Source organism: Myxine glutinosa, chromosome 2 (genome assembly GCF_964187855.1).
Source record: "Myxine glutinosa chromosome 2, kmMyxGlut1.1, whole genome shotgun sequence".
In the NCBI taxonomy this organism is placed as follows: domain Eukaryota; kingdom Metazoa; phylum Chordata; class Myxini; order Myxiniformes; family Myxinidae; genus Myxine; species Myxine glutinosa.
In genome coordinates, this window is record NC_136262.1 from 224,206,236 (window position 1) to 224,229,964 (window position 23,729).

Genomic DNA, 23,729 nt, shown 5'->3' on the forward strand with positions numbered 1-23,729 from the left:
TTTTTTCTTCTTACTCCTCCTCCTCCTCCTCCTCCTCCTCCTCCTCCTCCTCCTCCTCCTCCTCCGCCTCCTCCTCCTCCTCCTCCTCTTCTGCTGCTTCTTCAACAGTCACGATTATCCTCAAGTTATTGTGGGGAAAGCTGGCACAAGTCTTTCACGAACCAGCTGGCCACGCCTGACGTTTGACAATCGCTCGCCTATTCTTCACGAAGGACATAATGAGATATTTAACATCCATATTTTAATAGTGGATGGGATGTCCAGTTTAACGTCCATCGGATGAACAGCGCACACATTGATGAATAACCCTGCTCTGAAACACCGAGATGACAGTTTATAGCTGGGTCGTGATTCAAACCCAGGCTAAACAGCTTAAAGATGAGTGTGCGTACCTCTCGGCCATCCCATCTGCCCTAAAATCCCTATCTTATTGCCCCTAAACGCTATTTTTAATTGTTTAGATAGCAAGGAACACCGAATTACTCTTCAAAACATGATTTGGCCAGTTAGATTGTCAGATTTGTCACTATTGAGATATGCGACAAAAAGGGAGACTAATCATTCCATTCTACATATCTGCAATGCAATTATGGGAATATTTCAACACATTTCGAAATTCAATTACACAACATCCCTCTCATCCCTCTCTCACTCAAACATCAACTCCCCCCCCCCCCCCCCCCCATCCCCCTTGCCGAATCTGGTTGCTTCCAGTAGTGGATTTTGCTTGGTTGCAAACCAAATTATTTCATTAAATGAGGTTATTGCAAAGTGAAATCTGCAAGGAACGCATAGGATTATGCTGGAAAATTATTTTTGTTTTAACAGAGGCCAAATATTGTGGAGATTGCCTTTATTACCTCCACCACCAAAGGTGGATGGAGGTTATGTTTTCACCCCTGTCTGTTTGTCCGTTTGTTTGTGAACAAAACTACTCAATAAGTTGTGGACGGATTTGGGCGAAATTTAGCAGAGATGTAGCGTATGTCACAAGGACGAAATGATTAGATTTTGGTGAAGATCTGGATTCGGATCCGGCTACTAAAAATTTTTTTACTTCACCATTGGGAGATGTGGACAAAAACAATACATAGCAAGATATCTCAAAAAGTTGTGGACGGATTTGGACGAAACTGGGTGGACCGGTTGTGTATGTAACGAGGAAGATTCGATTCAATTTCGGTGAAGATCCGGATCCGGATCCAGATAGTAGAATTTTTTAAGTGATTCTTCACCATTGAGTGATATGGCCAACCAGGCGGAGTTATGCTGTTTACTGAGTGCCGTTCTAGTTTGGTTTATGCAAACACATTCTGGATCCTGTTTAATCACCATCCTAAAAGACTACCATCATACATGTCATGTCCATTAGATGACAGGTGATCATTAACATGTCATCGGACGCGTATTCTGTCTTTTTATTTAAATAAAAAAATTTGAATCCTGAGATGAAAGTGTTTGCAGCACATTTGTCATTGTGTGCCTTCCAAAGCCTATTTGATGAAGCATATTTTAGGGATTGTTTTCCACTGTGGAAAAAGGGCTGTTTAAAAAAACACACAAATTACAAGTGATAACAAGGTTAAGAATCCATTGGTAGAATGTCAGTGATTGTTGATCACACACAGGTGAATGGTAAAATTCAGATTGGGGGTGGGGTAAGAGTGGGGCTTAGAAATGATATGATGGCTGAGTGAGATTCATTACCGTGCGCTCGTGAAGCGAAAAGCGGGGTTAAGCATTCAGTTACGTGCTGTGTGCCGTACGTGTCTGCATTTTAAAAATTCATTTTCTCGGCAACCGTTGTTCCGAATGACATGCAATTTTACCATAGAAGCGCCTCTGCCTGTATAATTTTTTTCATAATTATGATGTCATAGGTCACATGGTATGGACTCTATCTTGGAAAAACGTTACACCTCTATATCTCCCAAACCGCTCGATGGACAAAATTGAAACGTGGCTCATTGTCAAGTACTCACCATGGGGAATAAGATATGTTGATGGTGATGTCACCGGTGCCTTCATTATGACGTCATAATTCGACAAGTACAATGCTTGATCTGATCAGTATGAATAAAACAAAAAATCCTCTGCAACTGTTAGTCCGATGGACACTACATTTTCAGAATATGTGCGGCTCCTGTATAATTTTTTAATGATTATAACGTCATAGGTCACGTGGTACGGACGCCATCTTGGAAAAATCGAAAAAAGTTGCACCTCTATATCTCCGAAACCACCAAATGGAAAAAATTGAAACATGGCTCATTGTCAAGTACTCCCCTTGGGGAATAAGATAGGTTAATGATGTCATCAGTACGTTAATTATGACGTAATTCGACAAGTACAACGCTTGATTTGATCAGTATGAATTTTATTTTCTCAGCAACTGTTGGTCTGATGGGCAGGAAATTTTCACCATATGAGCCACTCCTCAGGTAGAATATTTTAATTATAATCATGATGTCATAGGTCATGTACAGGCACCATCTTGGAAAAACCGAAAAATGTTGCACCTCTATCTCCAAAACCGCTGCATGGAAAAATTGAAACATGGCTCATTGTAAAGAACTCCATATGGGAAATAGGTGTTGTTAACGATGACGTCATTGGTGCCATAATTATGACGTCATAATTCGCCAGGGACAACGCTTAGTCTGATTAGTTTGAAATGTATTGGGCGTGATCTATGCAACAATTATATTAGAGAATATAAATTTATGATGTCATCGCTCACGTGGTCTGGCAGCCATATTGGATCAAAAAAAAAAGAAACGTTCAAAAACAGAAGAGTTGGCTCACAACAAGTTGACTGCGCAGGGTAAGTATTCTATGAATACCATCTTGTTATTCATTTCCTGTTGTTATAGTAACAGTGAGTTCTATGCATTTTATCTGTTTTCTTGAATCAAATAAAGTGCCTATAATTGAGAATTTAAATTTTAGAGAGGAGGGGGGGGGGGGGTGTCTTCAAATTCCCCTATCCTCTCCCCCTCCCTCCCTCCTCACCACACTAGGAATATAATAATCGTCATCATACTAAAATATGCAGTTTGATGTCTGGCTGACGATTCTTGACCGTGATACATTCAGTCGTTGCTTATCAAATCGTAACCAAACTTGACAGGGAGACTAAGAGCCATACAATGGAGGTTGTAGCGATTTATCTTCCTCCTCCCTGCCCTTCCCCCCCCCTTTTCCCCCTCTCCCCTTCCCCCCCTCCCCATTTTCCCCCTCCCCCCTTTTCCCCCCTCCCCCCCCGCCTATTACCCCTCCCCCCTCCATTCCCCCTTCCCCCCTCCATTCCCCCCTCCCCCTCCATTCCCCATTCCCCCTCCCCCCCTCCATTCCCCCCTCCCGCCTCCATTCCCCCCTCCCGCCTCCATTCCCCCCCTCCCCCATTTCCCCCCTCTGCCCCACCCCAAGAGGGATTTCCCTGCCAAGGGAGTTGCGCGTTGTGGTGTATATCCGTGTCAAGATAGCTGTATGGTTGAGTTTTTTTCAAAGCCACTTCTAATCACAAAAGTAACAACAACACTAGGAGACAGAGACAGAGACAGAGAGACAGAGAGACAGACCACCTTTAGAGGCTATTTTTCCCTGCAGAGCAGGGGTTGGCCTTTATCGGGCACCATGGTCCCCTTTTTGAAGCAATGTTTTATGTCCGGATGTCTTTCCTGCCGCCAACATTGTTGGTTGCCTTTTTGTGACACACAGGGAACTCGATTTGCCGACTTCAGAAGGATGACAGGCTGAGTCATCCCCCCTGGCGTTAATTCAGCGATCGACCGGGATTCAAACCTAGGATCCCATGCCGGCACCCTAACCACTAAGCCAACACCAGGCTCAGCTCTAGATATAATAGTATAATTAATATCAATCCTATTACAAAACAATACGAATACTAATAATATCCTCCCTCCCCAAGGAGTTTGTCCTCCTTGAACAAACGCCGCGTTTACGTGTATAAATAACTTATCATGCCATTTTCGTGGGAGCACCCCTACCAGAAGTAAAAAACAAAAATATATTATAAACCACACACATATGATTACCTTTTGAAATAGTCACTGCTGCTGTTTAACACGAAACTGAAAGGGAGGAAACCCGAGGTGTGTTCAGTTACCAAGCAGCTAGCTAGCGCTTGCCAAGCCAGCCGTTCCTTATCAACGGTTTTGAATGGATTGCTTGCTCGAATACTTAAGCCACTTGGCGAGCTCTCTATAAGAAACTTGGTAAATGAACACACCCCTGATTTTCTTGAGGCCCAACCCCAGATCTACTTTAATCTTTATACCCCAGAGAGGATTGACCCTTCCTGCTGCTCCCGTAGTGAAAGGTTGTACTATTTTCCTTAAAATACAAACTTCTAATTGACAACTTTTTATGCTTCCTCCCCCGAAGGTGGCTGGAGGCATTATGTTTTTGGGTCGTATGTACATCCGTCCGTCCATCCGTACGAGCTTAACCTCATTTTTCTCAGCAACCACATGTCAAATTGAGATAAAACTTTCAGGGTAGGAGTGACACCCATGCAGAATGTTTTTGTGTTGATTGTGATGTCACAGGTCACGTGGTATGGCAGCCATCTTGGATTAAACTAATTTTTTTTAATACTTCTCGGAAACCGCTGATTGGAAATTTTTTTAAGTTGGCACATTGTCAAGTACTCTCAATGGGAGACAAAAGCATGATGATGATGACATCATCAGTGAAGTGGTATACCAGCCATGAATGTTTTAATTGAATGCCTTACCCTAAAAATCTGAAATTGTATGCACATGATCTGTGACCCATTTGTATTGATAAAATTTATGACATGGTTTGGCAGTATCATGGCAATATCAGTATATCATAGGTAACATGGTTTGGCAGCCATGTTGTATTTAACCTAAAACCTTTAAAAAAACACCTTCTCCCAAGCCAAATCAATCGACTCAAAACTTTACATGTCATTGACTAGGCATGGCGATTAAAAGTTGTTCACAAAAACGTCATTGGCTACATGTTGTAGCAGCCATATTGGATTGAAGGAAAATATTAAATCAAGGGAGGAGCAAAGCTCCCCTCCCTTTATATGGGATCGTTTCTCTGTATGCAACTTTAACATGGGGACTGAAAATTCGTTTCTTGGCTTTTACTGGATGAAATCGGCTGCAAATTTCAGAAGTAAATACTTTATATATCGAGGTAATATGTTCCAAATTTCAGCAACATCCGTTTCTGCATTCTTGAGTTTTATTTAGAAAACCTTCAAATTCACGTTGGTTCACGCCAAGCGTCGGCTGGAGTGAAACTAGTCTGTCTGTCAGTCCGTCCTTCCGTCCGTCCGCCCAAAATGTGTTGGTGCTCATATCTCAAAGGCTATACATTGAAACTGGCTGAAACCTGGAATATACATCGGCCAATACATCTAATTAATGGCTTTCAATACAAATTCCACCAAAGTGCCTTAGTTTTTGCTTTAAAATTAAATATATTCTTGGGAAAATGCCAGGGGAATAGAAAAAAGGCCCCTTTATATAAGAAAAAGGCCCCCCCATAGAAAAGCCGCACACAAGCCTAAGATCACCATGCGCAATGCCAAGCGTTGGCTGGAGTGGTGTAAAGCTCACCGCCATTGGACTCTGGAGCAGTTGAAACGCGTTCTCTGGAGTGATGAATCACGCTTCACCATCTGCCAGTCTGACGGACGAATCTGGGTTTGGCGCTACCTACCCGAATGCATAGTGTCAACTGTAAAGTTTGGTGGAGGAGGAATAATGTTCTGGGGCTGTTTTTCATGGTTCGGGCTAGGCCCCTAAGTTTCACTTCAGGGAAATCTTAACGCTGCAGCATACAATGACATTCTAGACCTGGGGTTCTTAACCTGGCAGATCCATACCCCTTGGGGGTATGGGGACCAAAATCTGGGGGTATGGGACTCGTAATAAATAATAAGAATAAATTGTAATCGGGCGTGGATCCCCGAACTTGGCCCATTTTCTGGGTAATATGTTACCAATTTTCATCCCCAAAAATAGGCAATTAAAGTAAAAACACCCCTCAGAATGCACCACAGAGCACCTAGAAATCAGAAAAATTCTAAGGGGACATGTCCCCAGTCCCCCCTTGCTATGCGCTCCTTCGGTGCCCCTTGGTCAGTCAACAGTCTGGTGAAGGGGGTATGGGGACATCGTGGGCAATCCGTTTGGGGTCTTGACAGGGAAAAAGGTTAAGAACCCCTGTTCTAGACGATTGTGTGCTTCCAACTTCGTGGCAACAGTTTGGGGAGGCCCTTACTTGTTTCAGCACGACAATGCCCCCATGCACAAAGTGAGGTCCATACAGAAATGGTTTGTCAGGATCCGTGTGGAAGAACTTGACTGGACTGCACAGAGCCCTGACCTCAACCCCATCAAACACCTTTGAGATGAATTGCAACGCCGACTGCGAGCCAGGCCTAATCGCCCAGCATCAGTGCCCGCCCTCGCTAATGCTCTTGTGGCTGAATGGAAGCAAATCCCCGTAGCAATGTTCCAACATCTAGTGGAAAGCCTTCCCAGAAGAGTGGAGGCTATTGAAAAGAAGGGCATTATTGGGGAAAATGCCAGGGGCATAGAAAAGGCCCCTTTGTATGGTATGTGCCTGGCAAACTAGAGAAAAGAAGGGACATTCTATAGCTTGTAGAAAATGCAAAAACAATAGAAAACTGGAATGGCACTCAGTGGAGAGCATACCTCCGCCTGGTTGTCCATATCACTCAATGGCGAAGAATCACTTTAAAAATTATACTAGCTGGATCCGGATCTTCACCAAAATCGAATCGATTCGTCCTTGTCACACACACAACCTCTCCACCAAGTTTCGTCTAAATTCGTCCATAACTTTTTGAGATATCCTGCTATATATCGGTTTTGGCCCTATCTCCCAATGGTGAAGAATCACTTGCAATTAAATAATTCTCATATCCGATTCCATATTCAGATCTTCACGAGAATCTAATCGTCCTTGTCAGACACCCAACTGGTCCACGAAGTTTCGTCCAAATAAGTTCACAGCTTTTTGAGATGTCCTACTATGTATCATTTTTGGCCCGATCTCCCAATGGTGAAGAATTACTTTAAAATTCCAGTATCCGGATCCGAATCGGTAGCCGAATTATTTCGTCCTTGTCACATATGCTACATCTCTGCCAAAGTTCGTCCGAAACCGTCCACAACTTTTTGGGAAATTTTTAATTCACAAACGGACAGACAAACAGACAGACAAGGGTGAAAACATAACCTCCATCCACCTTTTGGTGGTGGAGGTAATAAGAGACATTCAAAAAATATCTAGAGTATGCTGGACTACCCTTGTGGTCTTTGGAGGAACCAAGTAATGCTCTAGAAATGTTAATATAAAGGGGTGCCAATTTGATTCATACAACTGCATGAAGAAGTAAATGTATTTAAACTGATATACACTACATGACCGAAAGTATGTGGACACCCAAACATCGCACATCTCATTCCAAAATCATGGGCATTAATATTGAGTTGCTTCCCCCTTTGCTGCTATAACAGCCTCCACTCTTCTGGAAAGGCTTTCCACTAGATGTTGGAACATTGCTATGGGGATTTGGTTCCATTCAGCCACAAGAGCATTAGTGAGGCCGGGCACTGATGCTGGGCGATTAGGCCTGGCTCGCAGTCTGCGTTCCAATTCATCTCAAAGGTGTTCGGTGGGGTTGAGGTCAGGGCTCTGTGCAGGCCAGTCAAGTTCTTCCACACCGATCTCAACAAACCATTTCTGTATGGACCTCGCTTTGTGCATGGGTGCATTGTCATGCTGAAATGGGAAAGGGCCTTTCCAAACTGTTGCCACAAAATTGGAAGCACACAATCGTCTAGAATGTCACTGTATGCTGTAGCGTTAAGATTTCCCTTCACTGGAGCTAAGTGGCCTATCCGGAACCATGAAAAAGAGCCCCAGACCATTATTCCTCCTACACCAAACTTTGCAGTTGGCACGATGGATTCGGGCAGGTAGCGTTCTAATGGCATCCGCCAAACCCAGATTCATCCGTCAGAATGCCAGATGGTGAAGCGTGATTCATCACTCCAGAGAACGCGTTTCCACTGCTCCAGAGTCCAATGGCGGCGAGCTTTACACTACTCCAGCTGACGCTTGGCATTGCGCATTTCATGAAGCTCCCGACAAGCAGTTGTTGCGCTGACGTTGCTTCCAGAGGCAGGTTCGAACTTGGTAGTGAGTGTTGCAACTGAGGACAGAGTATTTTTACGTGCTACGTGCTTCAACACTCGGCGGTCCCATTCTGTGAGCTTGTGTGGCATACCACTTGGTGGCTGAGCTGTTGGTGCTCCTAGACGTTTCCACTTCACAACAACAGCACTTATAGTTGGCCGGGGCAGCTCTAGCAGGGCAGAAATTTGATGAACGGACTTGTTGGAAGGGTGGCATCCTATGACGGTGCAATGTTTAAAGTCACTGAGCTCTTCAGTACGGCCCATTCTGCTGCCAATGTTTATCTCTGGAGATTGCATGGCTGTGTGCTTGATGATGTATATCTGTCAGCAATAGGCGTGGCTGAAATCGCCGAATCCACTAATTAGAAGGGGTGTCCGCATATTTTTGGTCATGTTGTGTCAGTAGGGCACCCTTTTATTTGAACATTCTTGAGCATTACTTGGTTCCTCCTAAGAACACAAGGGTATTCCAGCATGCACACAAGATTTTTTTGAATGTCACTTATTTTCTATTGTTTGACATTTTCTACAATCTATGGAATGTCCCTTTTTTTTCTATAGTTTGCCACATGGCACGTACCATATAAAGGGGCCTTTCTATGCCCCTGACATTTTTTCCCAAGAATGTCCCTTCTTTTCTATAGTTAGTTTGCCACATGGCACATACCATACAAAAGGGCCTTTTCTATGCTCCTGGCATTTTCCCCAACATAATTATATCTCTGAAACTGGGTACCCTATTGTTGCGAAATTTTACAAATGTCATCTAACACCATTGCTGCATATAGTTTGAAAATGATGACGTTGTCGGTCATGTGGTTTGGCAGCCATATTGGATAGAAAAACAAACCTTATCCGATCAACACGAAGCTTCACAAACGTGACCCCCCTACCGATACATATGCAGAGTGTACATTTTTTGATGTCATATGTCACGTGGTTTTGAAAGCCGATTTTTTTTTTTAAATCCCCGAAAACACTTCACCGATCGATGTGAAACCTGTCCTGTCTGGTAAAAATGTGATACTGTACTTCAAAACAGCTGAAAGGATATAAATCAAACTTGTTTATTTTAAAGATAGTGAACAAGAGCAGGGACTATGCGGAGGCATATTCGCAACCCAGTTACATTGCTCTAGTTAGCTGTAATATTGGATTTTTTTTTTTTCTTTGCCTCGTTTTCCTTATATATTGCTCAGTAGAGAGCAGCCATTAGTAAATATTTGTGCCCAATTATTTTTCGTAAAAGATGAAGCAACTGGCTTAAATTGTGGATTATTGCTTTCTGACATTTTCTAAAGTTAGTTACCTGGGGACTAAGCAATGACTACTATGTGTGCAGCTATCTACAATTTATGATATGAGCAAGTATGGCTCATGCTGTTGTTGGTTTTTTTTATTGTTGTGCCGATGGTACATGGAGCATTGTGGCATTGTTTGGAAGTGACGACTGAGGCGTTTTGCGTGGCCTGCAGAGCTGCTGTCTCAGTTGTCGGGCGTGCGGCGTGTGGCTGGTAGTGGTGGTGCTGGACCCGCCTCAACCCTCAATCAGGCAGGCTCCATGGCCTCTCAGCTTCAGCAGATTCACATGCAACTGCAGCTCGAGAGGCAACAAGCGCAAGCGGCTCGGCAGCAACAGCAGCAGCAGCATCCTATCGAGTCAGGTCGGCCAAGCGGGACAGGAGCTCGTCATAATAACAATGGCAGTGGCATGAATGCTGCTGGGTTTGCCCCTGGACAGCAAACACCATCAACTGTACACAACAATATCCATGGTGATGGGGGACAGCACTCATCCACAAACTCGCCTTTTCTTCTCGACAGGTGAGTTTGCCGAATTTTCTTACTATTTGGAAATCGGCATTTTCTTTTGTGGGGAAGAGGGGGTGAATTGTTCGTGAGTTGTGTTGTTGAGAATTTGCTGCAGAACTACTCCAATTGTTCTGACTTGTCGGATTAAAGTAAAATGACGAGACAAATATATTTCTTATTTAAGAGAACTTGTGGCTTATCAGAAAAATGTGGTCCCATTTTTATGTCATCTCATCTCGATTCTCGAAGAGATGATATTGTTACGGACACGACTTTGATGTTATTGTGGGCCGAGCGGAATGGCCGCCGTGTTCGCACAAGTTACCCGATTATACTCGAACGTTGGCCGAGTCGCGCTACGCTAAATCAATTGAGGAAAAGGACACAACGGCTGGGTTAAAATGACACGACACCAAGGGTTCAGTTCTCAAGACCTCCGGAGGAGGTTATATTAGTTCGGAACGTTTAGATTACAGGGATGAGAGGTACAGCATAGTAAGATAGGCACTTAATTACGGTCTTATAATAGCCCCGACAGACGACAGATAAACAGGACAAAACTGACTCACACGGGAATTGATGGCAAGGAAAGCGGGTAGTCGATGGCTCAAGGTGCACCTTGGCTCAGGGACAGAATCGACCCGGTCCGGTCCAGTAGATGCGGGGAGGTCGCTCAGCGCTCGGAGGTCGCGACTTGTCCTTTCAAGCTGGGGGCGCATCTGACGTCACGTCCGGTCAGTCGCTGCGTATATCCGGCGGGGAGTGACACGCCCTCGGCTAGTTAGCTCCGCCCCAGATGGAATCGGTCCGCCCTTCTTATTGGGTGCGGGGGGGTTACCGGGCTCCGCCCTTGACGAGGAGCTGACAGTGAGCCCCTTCGTGGTAACCCCGTCGGAGCGCATGGTCAATGGCGGCTAACCAAGCCGGTGTGAGGACGCACACTCCCCGCACGCCGTTGTTGTAGTTGTTGTTGTTGTTGTTTCATGGGGAAGATGGGAGGAGGTATGGGGAGGTCCTAAACTCACTACTGGTGCCATACGATCACATTCTGGTGCAACGAAGAGTCAGAATTAATGGAAACGAGTCCTTAACTGACATAGACTAAGAATAACTAGCAAGATGTCCGAAAGTTGTCTACGTGAGATGCGGTGGACCTGGGCACGACATTTAATGGGGGAAAAAGGGGAAGGTCGGTTCTACAGAGTGTTATTTACAGGCAATGGGACTAGGGAATGGGGGATTGGGGATAGTTGGGGAGTATTGGGGAAATAGGGGAATATTTACAAGCGGATATGGAGGCCAAATGCCATATCCGCAACAATATTATAAAATGGGGCGTGATGTCTAATTTTTGCTACACTCTTATCATCCAGCTGATTGTTTTGAAACTTACGCAAGATCGTAGCCCACACATTTGCTGAGTTTCGATTTTTCGATTTCAGGTCTTATTTACCACTCGCTTCCTACGTGTGTGTGTGTGTGTGTGTGTGTGTGTGTGTGTGTGTGTGTGTGTGTGTGTGTGTGTGTGTGTGTGTGTGTGTGTGTGTGTGTGTGTGTGTGTGTGTGTGTGTGTGTGTGTGTGGGGTGTGGTGTGGGTGTGGTGTGGTGTGTGTGTGGTGTGTGTGTTTTTTTTTTTCCAGCAAGGTATATGTCAGACGCTGATGATTACAGGCAGTCAATTAAATCTATCAAACCTTAAAAGGCGTTATCAGGACTATATCTCCAAAACCGTGGATCCCAGTGGCCCAACACTTTGTTTGCATACTAAGGGAACTCCAAGGGAGTGCATGAATGAAAACGCGGAAAACTGGGTATCTATCTATAATTCCATTAATCTCTGTGTGTATGTGTGTATGTGTGTTTGTATGTGTGTATGTGTGTATGTTTGTCTGTGACCGCTGTTTCTCGACAACTACCGGTCCGATATACTTGAAACTTGCCAGGTATATTGCTGGGGACCCGAGGATGTGCCTTTTCAAGGTTTGAAATTAATCGGACAAGTAGTTACCGAGCTATGGCGATTTCTTTACCAAACACCGCAAGCCGTTCGCTTTGGACCAAACCATTTCATGTAAATAGAGGGGGGGGTTCTGTGGTCGTTGCGAATGGACCAAACCATTCATGTAAATAGAGGGGGGGGTTCTGTGGTCGTTACTGCCACGTGGTTTCAAAGTTTTTTTTTTGTTGTTGTTGTTTGCACGCATGTTTTTTTGCACCCACGTACGGGCACACCCTAGGATGTTTACACACACACACCCCTACACAAATTTTTTTTTTTTTTTTTTTTTGGCAAGGAACGGGCACCCACGTACGGGCACGTCCTAGCTTATATATAGTACGGGCATGCCCTAGTAATTTAAACACCCCTATAGTCTAGGCAAGAAATTCAAAAATGTGCTTATTTAAGCTGCATGAGGCATTTTTGAGGAAAAGCAAACAAATAGGTTTTTCTGAAAGGGATTTTCGTGCTGAATATGAATATCTTGTTTGTGTTTCCCAAAATTGCTTAATTAGGTCATTAATTAAGGTCAAAAGTCAATAAGTGCAAAATTCAAGTTTTCACAGAAATTATTTTATTTTTAATATTCAATACAGTGGCGAAAATGTTTATCGAGTATCTATCGTATTAAGCCATATATCGTATGTCAAAGATTTGAATTTAATGGAAAATGTGAGAAGTTCGCTGTTCATGGTAAGAATTGTGGTACATGCGATAGGGACAGGTGATATGTTCACGTGATGTGTTCGTGAGATGTGATATGTTCGAGAGATGTGATATCACAAGTGATATCATGTGATATCACATGAGATGTGATGATATATCATCTCGTGAGATGTGATATCACAAGAACATGTGATATGTTTGCTGTTCAGTAAAGCTGTTCAGTAAATGTGAGTGAGTGAGGGAACAGTAACTGTGAGTTGTGGGAACTGTGGGAACTGAACTGTGAGTGATATCACAAGTGATGTGATATCACAAGAACATGTGATATGTTCGCTGTTCAGTAAAGCTGTTCAGTAAATGTGAGTGAGTGAGGGAACAGTAACTGTGAGTTCTGAACTGTGAGTTGTGGGAGTTGTGGGAATTGTGGGAACTGAACTGTGAGTTCAGTAAATGTTCAGTAATGTGATGATGTATCATCTCGTGAGATGTGAAATCACAAGAACATGTGATATGTTCGCTGTTCAGTAAAGCTGTTCAGTAAATGTCAGGCACCAGAATCAATGCCACCATCCAGTGATGCTGCACATCACCATATACAGCGTGTAAATTACCAGAGCTTCATATGGAGAGAAGCGTGCAATCCAAACCCAGTAATTCCTTCCCCAATGGACTCTGCTGGATGGAAGCTGGCTGATGGTCTTCTCTCACCGGTGCTCACATCTTTACCCCCTATCCCAAAAGCATGCAAGGACATTGTACAGTGTGGCTGTACCAAGGGTTGCACCAGTGATAGGTGTTCGTGCAAGAAATGGGATTTGAAGTGTACGGACGCATGCAAATGCAGTGACTCGGAGACTGTAACATGCAAAAACAAGACTAAATAACGCCAATGCTAGGATATTGCCACAATACGGTTATTTGACACTTCATCAGTGTTGGTTTAAGGGGGTGAAATATAAATATAAAATATAGAAATATAAAAAAGGTGACATATTCCTTTCTAATATATTGTTAGATATATTGTTGTCATATATAGAGAGGAAACCAAAATCCGTTTTGGTGGCCTACGTTGGAAAAGAGAAATCCATGCGACCAAAATTGAACTGTTATTGAGATATTGGCAATTGAACCGTTATTGAGATATTGGCGATAGAATCAAGAATTCCTATCATATTTTTCATTTAATTTGAATATTTGGCACATAATATGACGTTTAATTTGAATGATATGTAGAAAATTCTTGTAAATTCATCTAGGGGACGTCAAATAGGACCTTACGAAAATTTCATAAAAATTCGCATTTTGTACTAATTAACCCTTGGCCCTAATTGGTGGCTAATTCTGCAAATTTCGCAAAACAAACAAAGTCTCATTCCCATGAATCTAGACAATGATGCTATGCCATATACTCTTTTCACTGGTGCATTTTGACATGAAACATCAAAGGGAAATCGACTGACATGGCACTCCGTAGAAAGGTCAACCGTTACGGAGATATTCTCCATAGAAGTGAAATTTTCTTTCACATTTTCCATTAAATTCAAATCTTTGACATGCAATGTATGGCTTAATATGATAGATATTGGAAAATCTTTTTTACCACTGTATTGAATATAAAAAATAAAACAATTTCTGTGAAAACTTTAATTTTGCACTTATTGACCTTTGACCTTAATTAATGACCTAATTAAGCAATTTTGGGAAACACAAACAAGATATTCATATTCAGCACAAAATTCCCTTTAAGAAAAACCTATTTGTTTGCTTTTCCTCAAAAATGCCTCATGCAATCACATTTGCTGGAAATTGATCCAGTCTATTATTATTATCTATATTATAATAGCCGTAGATGATTCTGTCTGTCTGTCTGTCTGTTGGGCGTCTGTCCGGGGTGTGGCTTACTCGGTTTGCAGAGTAGCTCCACCCATAGCTCCACCCATTCTGGGAGAGCCTTCGCTTCATATAAACAAATATCCACCATTTTATTAACTCGCATAGCTTTGAGGCCTGTTTTGTAGGCCCGTGGTGTCTTGCTCTCTCTCCCAGTTTTATTTCAAATCAAATTCGATATATCATTTCATTTTTCACAGTCGCTAACATAGTTTTAGACTCGGTTGAAAAAAAACGGGAAGAAAATCCGATGAAAGTTGCCGTTTATAGAACGAAATGAATTCTCAAACACCTGTAACTTCAAGGCCATTGAGTCTCTCTCACGCCTTTATCTCCAATCTAACTCGCCATATGATTTCATTTTTATCGATGGTTTTGGACTCGGTGTCAGCAACGCGGGAAAATGCAGAGATATATTTTAAAAAATACACCATATCACCGCCCACCGCCCAACCGCCAACAACCGCCCAATATGTATCATACACCGCCCAACATGTATCATACACCGCCCAACATGACAGACGGCAAAATGTCGACATTATCGCTTTTTCTTCAAACCGAGTGAACCGAGCCGAACCGAATGAATTCACCGTTTACTTTTGATGACAGTCGTCACAAAACGACATATATTTCTTCGTTTTTATTTCATTCAACATTATTAGCCGGAAGTAAAATATGGTTCAGGAAATTACCGAGAGATATTTCTTCGTTTCTTTATTTATTAGTTATTTGCGCATACACTTTAAATAGGTTTATTTGAAATCTTTAATTTTCACAATGTAATATATTTGTCATTTGATGATGACGAGACACTTCCTCTTGACTCGTGACAATTCATGCGTTGCGTGGAAACTTCCATTTCCAAAATGAATGACACAGTCGATGAAGAACGACTCGGTGTCAGCAACGCGGGAAAATGCAGAGATATGTTTTTAAAAATACACCATATCACCGCCCAACAGCCAACAAGTATCATACACCGCCCAACATGACACAGACAGCAACATGTCGACATTATCGCTTTTTCTTTAAACCGAGTGAACCGAGCCGAACCGAATACACTGAGTGAATTCACCGAGCGAATTTCATCCAATTCCACCGAGTTTCATGAAACCGAGAGATATTTCTTCGTTTTTATTTTATTAGTTACCAGCAGAAGTACCCAGCGTTGCCGGGCGGGGAAGGGGGGAAGGGCACGTACACTTTAAACATCTATATACTATACATGTGGAATGTGGGATATATACATGTGGGACATGTGTACGTGTGTGTGTGTGTGTGTGTGCGCGTATGTGCGTGTGTGCGCGTGCATATGTGTGTGTGTGTGTGTGTGTGTATATATATGTGTGTGTATGTGTATGTAGGATAACCCCCGCTCTAGCAGGGAAAATGGCCTTAAAATGCATGTTGTTGTTGTATGTGTATGTGTGTGTGTGTGTGTGTGTGTGTGTGTGTGTGTGTGTGTGTGTGTGTGTGTGTGTGTGTGTGTGTGTGTGTGTGTGTGTGTGTGTCGATGTACGTGTGTGTGTGTGTGTGTGTGTGTGTGTGTGTGTGTGTGTGTGTGTATATGTAAACATGGGCCGGTGTGTGTGTAAAGTGTGAGGAGGTATTGGAGAGGAAAATGCAGAGATATATTTTTAAAAATCGCGCCATGATGATAAACGAAAATACACCGCCTAAAATAACAGTCGACATATATTTAAAATTCGTCACACACATCCATGCCCGTGGGATTCCCACTGGTGGGAATCCCACGGGCATGGATGTGTGTGACATTTCGACATATTGAGTTAGATGCTGCGCCTGCACATTCAGTTAGATATACTGGCAATTGATCACATCCACAAATGATGTAATCCACACAATTTATGTACTTTACATAACGTTAATAGGAATACATGCCCGTGTAGATGGGAATGACATATAATTCACCGAAAACGTTGAAGCAACCGCATAATATTACGGTGATGTTTAACTCTGAGTGAGAATAGTTCTAAATTTTAAAAACTTTCTTCTGATATTTGTGATTTATTTTAAACAAACTGTGTTTCCCATCTACACGGGCTTTATTCCTATTAACGTTATGTAAAGTACATAAATTGTGTGGATTACATCATTTGTGGATGTGATCAATTGCCAGTAACCATTTTATATAACTGAATGTGCAGGTGCAGCATCTAACTCAATATGTCGAAATGTCACACACATCCATGCCCGTGGGATTCCCACGGGTGACCCCGCTAGTGAAGATGATAATTAACGAAGAGCTCATCATTAAGAAAAAAGAAAAAAGAATTACTACGATGGCAGCGCGCCATCTTGGTCAGCCCATTTTCGCCTCGCCGAAGCTGCCATTTTGTTTCGGCCTGCCGAAAAAACGCCTCGACTTTGAACAGGCTGCACGGGTCTCTGGTGTGCATTTTAAGACTGAACAACGTTTCTTTTATCATTAAATGACAGTATCGTTTTGAGGGAATATAGGTACATTTTGATTGCAACTCATGCCGAAGAAACCAGGTAATGCATGTTTTTATCACAGCGATTGTGGCAGCGGTCTAATATACACACCTTGAAGGTACATTCTCATAATGCAGATGAAAGAAAAGAGTAAAGTCTTTAATAAAAAAAAGAACTTTTGGTTTTCACTTGACTTTTCGAGGCTGAGTCGTGTGCAAGTACACAATATTTATAAACAAACTGATGGACATGCAATTCACATTATATGTGAAGTAAATAAACATTGGAGGCGATGAAAATCGGTTTGGAAGTGAAATGCCTGCGTACATAATTAATTAGTCAGGAGGCGGGGGAAATTTCTGAGATTTTATTTTTTTAAACTTATTTTTGAAGTTATTATGGAAACGCACACTTTAAATAAGTTATACACACATACACTTTGAAATGTATACGCACACTTTAAAGTTATATGAAATGTACACATCCACTTTCGTGCACTCAACATCACCTCTGAGCTTATGCACATTAAAAAAAACTAAAACGACAACTGAACAAGGTATGTTTTCATTACAACGAAAATAGTCATGATTAATATTTGAAGTCTTTAATTAAAAAAAAAAAAAAGTCCTTTTGCCGCCATTTTGTATGTATACTGACTGTATGGTGTCGAGATGTCCAGGGGTCTGTTCAATTGCCGAGCAGCTCGCTAGCGCATGCCAAGCCTGCAGTTCCTTGTCAACGATTTCAAATGGAGTGCTTGCTTGTGCTTAAGCTACTTGGCGAGCACTCTCCAAGAAACTTTCTAACTCAACACACCCCAGATATATTACATGGCGACGAGGATAAACATCTATACCACGAGTTATTTCGGCCATATTGATGAATATGTCCATCAGGGGGCAGATTTCGACACCACATGTGATAAGTTAGAGGCGACAAAACGCGGATTGGTAGGAGTTGAAAGCGGGTTTTATTTTCATTGTTTATTTTTCCCAAACGTGGTTAAAAACGCTTTATTCTCTGTCAATGTCACAAAATACACCAGCATACCGAGATAGCCGTTTATTGACGAGTAATGATAAGAAGGTTCCAAGTAATGCATCTTCTAACTCGGCGATTGTGGTGACACGTTATTAAATATGTATGGATCCATGTAAGAATACCCGTTCACTTTTCGGAGCAGGAGGATGGGATGACAGAGAGTTGGGGTTTGGAGAGAATCTTGGCACCACATGGAAAAATGTGCAACGCTGTCTTTCCTGCAGCTCTACATTCTACAAGGATTTAAAAAGTCAAACACTGATACAGAAATGTAATGTGAAATCCTCAGTGCAGAAGAAGAAGAAACAGTGCTGAAGAATAAGGCAGAAAGAGGAAGGAGAAGAGAGGAAGACAAAGATAGAAGAAGGAAGACAGAAGAACAATGAAAATAGGAAGACAACAAAAAGGAAGATGGAACAACAATGAAAAAATATAACAAAAGAAGGAAAGGAAGATGCAAAAAGAAGAAAGAGAGAAGGACTGGAAGATAAATAAGAAAGATTGAAGTAGAAAAAGAAGAAAGAATCCAAGTAAAAAAAAAAATCCAGAGCAACTGAAAGTTCTTAATAGCAAGAAACAAGACCAGAAACAAACACATCAGCAACGACTGCATTCTGCTCTCCTGCGATATTCCAGTCTTTGTGTTGTATTTCAGTCAGTTGTCCTCTGCCCCCATCCTCCCTCTGCCTCCCTCCTCTCTTTCTCCTTTCCCCCTCCTCTCTTTTTCGCCTCCCCCTCCTCTCTCTCCCTCACCCAATCTCTCCCACCCTTTTTACTCTCTTCCCCCATCTCTTGGTATTCCTGAAGCAACCAGTGGTATTTGCTAGTCTGTGCTGTGAAAGATGAAATGTTCAGCAGTTTTTAAAATATCTTGCACACAAAAGTACATGGGCGGATGATCGGTCGGTCGGACGGAGTAATTTTATGTCCCCCGTCTCCGACCTTGTCGGAGGGGTGGGGAACAACTAGTATTAAATATTTAGCAGTGGTAAAAAGCTTGAGTAAAGAACACACCCAAATCTTTGTTAAATTCATGATTTTGCAGAAGAAAAATATATATGAAATATAGCAAGAAACTTTTTCAATTCTTTCTAACACTTGTTAATGTCAGCATGTAGAATGGTTATGGTAATGCAGAGAAGCATTCGACACACTCAGGGTGTGTTGTAATAGTACATTTGGGGGAAAAAAATCCCTTTTTATAGATTGATACTTTGGGTAAGACTTAAATAATTGTTTCAGAAGAGGGTCTAAATGTTATTGTAAATCCGTACTCCCATGCTCTTCCTGCTCCCTCCCCCCACGCTTCTCCTGCTCCCTCCTCCTATGCTCCTTCTGCTCCTTCCTCCCATGCTCCTGCTCCCTCCTCCCATGCTCCTGCTCCCTCCTCCCATGCTCCTGCTTCCTCCTCCCATGCTCCTACTCCATCCCCCCACAGTTCTCCTGCTCCCTCCCCCGACGCTTCTCCTGCTCCCTCCTCCCATGCTCCTGCTTCCTCCTCCCATGCTCCTGCTTCCTCCTCCCATGCTCCTGCTTCCTCCTCCCATGCTCCTCCTACTCCCATGCTCCTCCTACTCCCATGCTCCTACTCCATCCCCCCACGGTTCTCCTGCTCCCTCCTATGCTCCTCCTGCTCCCTCCTCCCATGCTCCTCCTACTCCCTCCTCTGACGCTCCTCCTACTCTCTCCTCCCACACTCCTGCTGTGACCTCTCCATCCCCCGGCCCTCCTTCTCGTCCCCTCCCCAACCCCCGGTCCTCCTTCTGTCCCCTTCCCATCCTTCAGTCCTCTTGCTGTCCCCTCCCCATCTGCTGGTCCTTCTGTTGTCCCGTCCCCACTCCCCTCCCCGCTTCCCCTCTTTCCCTCCCACCCACCCCTCGCTGTTCTGCTCTCATCTCCTGCCCCCCTCCTTCCCGCCCCTCCATCTTCCTATTTACACCTGCCCTTATGTATACATTTGCTTGCTGTTGCTGGGTGGTTTGCTTTCTCATTTTGTCCTATTTTATCAAATATATTTACTCTGCTATGATTTTGAACTTTGACTTAACCTTAACTCGATTTTGATGGGTTGAAAGGCCAATACATGTAACTTACATTTTGTGGGGATCGATCAATGGAGGCAGCATGCGATATTAACATCCCTATTCACACTCCACCGATTCAGGTGATAAAAGCTCACACTTGTTTTGAGTTCCCAAAGTTTTTTTTCTTTTCGTTTTTTATGCCTCCGCCCCACAAAGGTGGCCGGAGGCATTATGTTTTCGGGTTGTCCATCCGTCCGTCCGTGTGGGCTAAACCTCCTTTTTCTCGGCAACCACATGTCCAATTGAGATGAAACTTTCAGGGTCGGAGTGACACCCATGCAGAATGTTTTATGATAATTGTGACATCATAGGTCACTTGGTATGGCAGCAATCCTGAATGAAACACAAATAATTTAAAAAAATATTTCTCAGAAACAGCTGAATACAAAAATTTGAAACTCGGCACATTGTCAAGTACTTCCAATGGGGAACAAAAGCATGATAATGATGACAACATAGGTGAAGTGGTATACCAGCCAAAAATGGTTTAATCTAATTCCTTATGCTAAAAATCTAAAGTTGCATGCACATGATCTATGACCCATTTGTATTGAAATATTAAATTTATTACATCATAGGTCACATGGTCTGGCAGCCATATTGGATTTAACCTAAAATCGAAAGAAAAAAACATCTTCTCCCAAACCACCAAATTGATTGACTCAAAACTTAACTTGTGTCATTGACTAGGCATGGCAATTAAAAGATGTTCATGAAAACATTGGTCACATGGTGTGGCAGCCATATTGGATTGAAGGAAAATATTAAATAACTATCTCTGAAACCGCTTACCCTATCGATGTGAAATTTTACAAATATCTAACACCATTGTTGCATATAGTTTGAAAATGATGATGTCGTATGTCATGTGGTTTGGCAGCCATCTTGGATAGAAAAACTAACCTTATCCGATCAACACGAAACTTCGCAAACATGATCCCCTACCCATACATATGCAGAGTGTGCATTTTAAATGTCATATGTCACGTGGTGTGGCAGCCATATTAGCTTGAAAGCCGATATTTAAAAAAAATCCCTTCTCTGAAACTGCTTCACCGATCGATGTGAAACCTGTGTCATGGCAGGTGAAAATATGATGCTTGAAAACAGCTGAAGGGATTTAAATCAAACTTGTTTATTTTTAGGACAGTGAACGAGGGCATATAACCATTGCGGGACGATGCAGCTCGTTTTTTTTTTTTGGTTTTTTTTTTTTGCTGCCAAATCTTTATCTGCTAAAATACGACTAGATTATTCAGGCTTAATCCGCTCCAACCAACATTATCAGTGTACCATTGTGAATAGTCTCCTAGATTTTGCCGTCAATGATGCAATTCTTTGCATTATTTTTGCTTTGTTTGCTTGTTCTTTTTTATATTTTTGTGGAGGGGTGGGGGAGTTCATTATGAGAGCATTTTGGGATTATGGTCACATTTGCCATTTTGCTGCTCTGTAATATGGATACATGTTCAGTGCAAAAGGGTTATGGGTTGTTTGGCTTTAAGTGTGGCGGTTTCCTGCTCACGAGTGATTTTCAAGAGCTGTGACATCTCAAAGTGCAATCAATGTGTTTGTTGAAATTTTAAAGTTTCATTTATTTAATGGACTTAAACCATTTTTGTTTTCCTCCCATGAATCCCCCACCTTTTCCAACCATAGACTAAATGAAAGGCAACTCAGTGATGTGGAGTTGCACGCTCTGGACTGTGAACGTGCAGACCACAGCCTGTTCACTCAGGAGCTGCTGCTGGCTTCTTTGCTTGCTGGGGCGGATGAGAGGGAAGCGGCCGATAGGGGTGGAACTCTGCACACGCTGCTCGCTTCCGGCATAACCCTGTCCGACGAGTTGGCAGGGACGCTTCCACCGCCGCCAATCGTGGTAGCCTTGGACGAGCTGACCCTAAGCGAGTGCCCGGTGCAGAATGCACAACCCCGTCCTCCTCTTTGATAGCGGCCACTCCCTGGGCTGTGGTTGCCTGCTGCCCTGCTGTATGTGTCAATGACACACAATGGTAGAGTTCATCTCTGATCTCTTAAACAAGGTTCACTAGTATGTTAACAAAGCTCCTTTGTGTGCCATTCACTCTGCTGTTTTGGAAACCTTTTCTAAAAAAAAAAAGAAAAAAAATTTCCTCCCCATCTCTTCGCAAAGCACTTTTTTTTCTTTTTTGTAAAATAATTACTCATCAGGAAAAGGATTGGTGGTGTAATTGAATTTATTCTTGTTAATTTATTTTTCTCGCAACTTAACTTCTGCATAACCAAATCCTGGCTTCATTTTGTCTTTTACTTGTGTGGGGACAGATGAAAATTTTGATTGGCCTGCAAGATTCATTCCGACATCCAAATGATACGATTTGCATGATTTTAAAGCTTTGTGTTTAAAAACGTTTTACTAACAAGTTTGGAAACCAAAATTTGTTAGGAACACAACTCGTTTGATTTGCAAAACCAAAGAAAAACAAACAAACTATATAATTCTGATGCATTGTTAGCTACTAGTGAACCAACATCTGATCCGATACGGTCCTGCCTCGCTCACCCCCCATTGCTAAGACCACCCCGGAAACCCGGCTGCATTTGAGTATCGTTTTCATCGATCCAGTACATCTCCTTTTTTCATTTTTTAATTTTATTATGAGCGGCACGTATAACATGTAAATAGCTGTAATGGAAGGAATTGTCTTTTAATTTTCTGTGAACACAAGTGGCTATGTTTGGCAGTACACAGCAAAGACTAAACAGTTTTCATTGTTTGAAAAAAAAAAAAACAACAACAAAAAAAAAAAAACCAAACTGATTTCTGGAAAACTATGCCTATTCCGCTGCTGTGTGTATGAATGCTAATGAATAAAACATGCTTGAATGGTTTACCTTAACATCTGCATGGGAGTTTTCATGCGTTTATGTTTCTGGAGGAAAAGAGAAAAACGCTATCGGACAACTATGAAGATTGAGGCCTGAAAATAACAATTGTTTTTTGGTCAAGTTGGGTTTTATCCGATGGAAGCTTTTTTTTCTCCCCTTTCTCCCCTTTCTCCCATTTCCCCTCCCCCCCTCATTTTCCCTACCTACCCTTCCCTATTCCCACACCCCTCCTCCACCAACCACTTCCCTACCCTCCACCTTCCAACGGCAACATTTTTTCCATTTTTTAAAAAAGGTTGTAAATTTGAAGAAAATAACATGCTGAATATTTACATGCTGTGGCAGATGCAATAAATGTTGAAAAGTAATCATTTTTGGAAAATGAAAAGCTTAATTATTTGATGGGGCTACGCATTGCGGCAATCGTAGACAATCAGACCCTGCTACACCCAAATGGCATACAAGCTGACTCCTGTCATTCGACTTGTATTGTGGGCTCGATGGCCAATCAAATATGCAACAAGGCCTAATCTTTACAATAAGAAACCGAACAGCTACAGAGCAATACCATCAGAAATTAGTTTAACTGTTCAAATATTCCACGAATCATGTTGAACGTACATCATAGCAATAAGGATCCCGAGAGGTTTTTGGCTGCCCTTGATATCATTTTTACTA

The 23,729-nt window shown here is 42.5% G+C and overlaps 1 protein-coding gene across 1 annotated transcript in view; it reads left to right on the forward strand.

Moving 5' to 3' along the window:
• KCMF1 (potassium channel modulatory factor 1) overlaps positions 1 to 23,419 on the forward strand; it is an 84,295-nt gene extending 60,876 nt beyond the window's left edge. The window contains exons 6-7 of the mRNA XM_068106171.2: positions 9,710 to 10,058; positions 21,843 to 23,419. Coding sequence (XP_067962272.1) covers positions 9,710 to 10,058; positions 21,843 to 22,131 — 638 coding nt within the window. The 3' untranslated portion in view covers positions 22,132 to 23,419. The remainder of the gene's footprint in view (positions 1 to 9,709; positions 10,059 to 21,842) is intronic.
• Positions 23,420 to 23,729: the final 310 nt, after the last annotated feature.